The sequence below is a fragment of the Ylistrum balloti genome, unplaced genomic scaffold, assembly GCF_031769215.1.
Source record: "Ylistrum balloti isolate Yb309-2 unplaced genomic scaffold, AGI_CSIRO_Ybal_v1 Utg369744, whole genome shotgun sequence".
Taxonomy (NCBI): Eukaryota; Metazoa; Mollusca; class Bivalvia; order Pectinida; family Pectinidae; genus Ylistrum; species Ylistrum balloti.
In genome coordinates, this window is record NW_026781952.1 from 539,325 (window position 1) to 542,681 (window position 3,357).

General features: G+C 33.5%; 1 protein-coding gene across 1 annotated transcript; it reads right to left on the minus strand.

Annotated features, from left to right (window-relative positions):
• Positions 1-2,093: 2,093 nt before the first annotated feature.
• LOC132543206 (thyrostimulin beta-5 subunit-like) lies at positions 2,094-3,140 on the minus strand. Its single transcript, XM_060206680.1, has 2 exons — positions 2,919-3,140; positions 2,094-2,291 (listed from the first exon to the last, which is right to left on the minus strand). Exons 1-2 carry the CDS (start codon positions 3,138-3,140, stop codon positions 2,094-2,096), a joined length of 420 nt encoding a protein of 139 aa, XP_060062663.1.
• Positions 3,141-3,357: the final 217 nt, after the last annotated feature.

Below are 3,357 nucleotides of genomic sequence, written 5' to 3' on the forward strand. Positions count from 1 at the left end.
GTTTATTTTGAACATGTAACTGTTCAAATCACAATTTAGATGCACTTAAACGTGACATTCAGGTTGCGACACACCTTGGGGACTAAACTTCCAAGCAGTTTCTATCACCTGCAATTACAATGATTGTATAAAGGGCACAAAAGTGAATAGAACCGTGCAATGCAAATCTAGGATTAGAGGCAGTAAAGTCAAATAATGAATTAGACTGTTTTTACAGCTGCTTCGTCCCTCAGGGATTCATCGGTGATGCTAAATGTCGAAATAACGGAAACGTAAGAAGATATAGAATGATATCTTTTCTGACATGAAATTCTTCGTATGTTTGTCGGCAGCATTCCTCATGGACAAGAAAACCTTTGATATGGTGCCTGACATCAAGTTTGCTGTACCTTTGATAGATGCTGTTTCAGCTAGTATATTGTCAGTGAAATGTCTACATTATTTGATAGGTATATGTGTTGTGCCCCGGAAAACAATGAGGTTTTATAAAATCACTGATGATTTTTTTCCAAAGCAAGAGACACTAGATTTGATTGAATCTGAAATAATGAAGATTTCGGTACTAAAATAAAAGTTCTTGTAACTTAACAAGCTGAAGATTAGAGTGTCATGTGTCGACAACTACACGCTCACCTTCATCAAACAAATGACGAGTGTTGAGCGTACTAGAGTGACGTTGGTAGTGAATGAGAAAGTGAAGAAATGACCACCTTTTCCTGCTGTACTATAATCATATGCACACTAAGGTTGAAAACAGTGTGACTAGATGGTATACAGATTATAGACCAATATATACGCAAGATGGTTCCTTTTCATTGGTAGTAATATGTATTTATGTGTGAGAGAATATGGAGCTGATTTTCCATATCGAGTTCAAATGCTCACTAGTATCAAAGACTCACTTGTCATTCATAAAGATAGTTATATGGAATACCCCAGGGGGTGGGCAGTTGATTATACAAACAAGACGCATTTCTTATTTACACAATGGATAAACTGGTATAGGCGAGTAAGTTTTGGAGTGATTTGGGGCTTCAGATGACCTCATATGTCTTACTTTTGATGGAAGTAATTAGAAAATGTTATATCTGATTTTATCGTAAACATCGCAGGAATGCAAAGCTAGAAGGCAGACGTAAGCTTTTGTAAAAAACATAAACCTTTGATCATCATTTGTTCTGGCAATTGTACACGTTTTGTTGGATCGTTAGATCCCTACATCAATGTTTGATACTATTCTTTATGTTTTGTTATGTGAGGTGTAAAATAACAATGGGTCATATCAATATATATGTCATTGTACTGAATCTGATCATTTTACGCTTCATTATCTTTGCAATCTAAAACTTGTTCAGTTTTTTATGGATTAAAAAACTCATATGATTGATATTTATATAGAGAAAGTGTGGGAAGATCAAAATGCCCTTTTTATAAAAAAAATTACTAATGTTTTAGAGTGTGTTAAATATTTCTAAATTATCATAGCTTCTCCTCTTTCTGAAAAGTTATTCACAACACTGTTTTGTAAAACGAACAATGTCACTTATGTCTTACGTTTATAGCAAGAAAGTGTTTTTTTCTTTCAATTTCATAGTGTCATGTTGAATCACAATGAAACCTAAAATGTTAGATAATACAAAACGTGTCCGTAATGTCGGGTGGACAAATGAATGCTGGCACACTTAACCCAAAGTATAATGATCCGGGATGTCATGAGGTGGTTTTCCTCTGGCATTTAGTTTTAACATAAAAATAGAGGATATAGGAATGATCAGTTTTCGATTGTTGTTTATAGGGTATATGAATGACACCTAGATGAATTGTATTATTGAGATACATGTATCAACACTAACGTAGAGGACTTTTATGTTAAAGGTGAGAAACTGAAACAAGCATCGTATAATGGAAAATATTTTATTTTGGTATTGCACATTCACACGAAATCTCATATTTCACAAAACAAAAGGCAACCTCACAAGATTGTTTTCAGATTTTCAGTAAAACCACTGTAGCAACTTTAAACTCTCGATTATTCAACTTCATCGTTTTAAGAATCAGGGTTTTTTTTATATTTTATTTATTTCTGTTTTAGTTTAACCGTTCAAATTTTCACAACTCGTGAACTCTGAGTCACATGATCCACAAATACAATGAGTGGCATCATACACAGTGTAGGTAGGGTCAGGATGAAGAGGATGGCAATGTGTAAGGGTCAAAGTTCGCTCCCTAAGACCTCCATACGTACACACGGAATGGTTACTGATCTTGTATGGAATCCGGTAGTCAGGAATCTAAAATACATATCAATACCTTCAATAATATACTGGCTTCTGAATAGAACTGGTTTTATGCTACAGTGTATTTCAATCAACAAAAAAGATAAAAAAAAATAATCTGATGATATGAAATGATTTTTTCAAACAGGCAGAACCAATAGTAGATATGATATTCATAAATAGTAGATGTGATATTCATAAATAGTAGATGTGATATCTATAAATAGTAGATGTGATATCTATAAATAGTAGATTTGATATTTATAAATAGTAGATGTGATATCTATAAATAGTAGATGTGATATTTATAAATAGTAAATGTGATATTTATCAATTGTAGACGTGATATCTATTGATAGTAGATGTGAAATTTATCAATTGTAGACGTGATATCTATTAATAGTAGATGTGCTATTCATAAATAGTAGATGTGATATTCATAAATAGTAGATGTGATATTTATCAATTGTAGATATTGTATTAGTCAAAAGTAGATATACTACTACCAATTTTAGATATGATGGTTATCGATATAAGATATCAAATTCATTTACAGTAAATACGATATTTATTAATATTAGATATGATACTTATCAAGAAAGACAGGGTAGACAGTAAATGTTCATCACTAAAACAATTTACCTCGCTAGAGTCGCATCGACCCCAGCACGACCGGACCGGTATCATATCTTTACAAGGGAGTTCTTTGCCGCTCGGTGTCCTGTACGGTTTCGATGCGAACATTTTGAAAACTCTTTCATAACATCTTGAAACAAATCCACCGCTTTCTCCGCCACTACCGTTACAAAGAGCCAGGAAGGAGATCAACAACATACTGGGAAGACAACCCCAAAGGCAAACCATGTTGTTTATTACAGCAAAACTGCAAAACAAAATAATAAATAAAGAAAATCTTTCTGATTAATGGCGTACGTTTCTATAACACCAGACGTATCAATTTACCTTAGTTCTCAATGAGCATTACCTAACACAATTAACGAAACCGTGACGAAGAAGTGCCGAACAGTCGGCTAGTTCTTTTTATTGTATAATCGATGTTGTTAGCGCCATCTTACGGAAA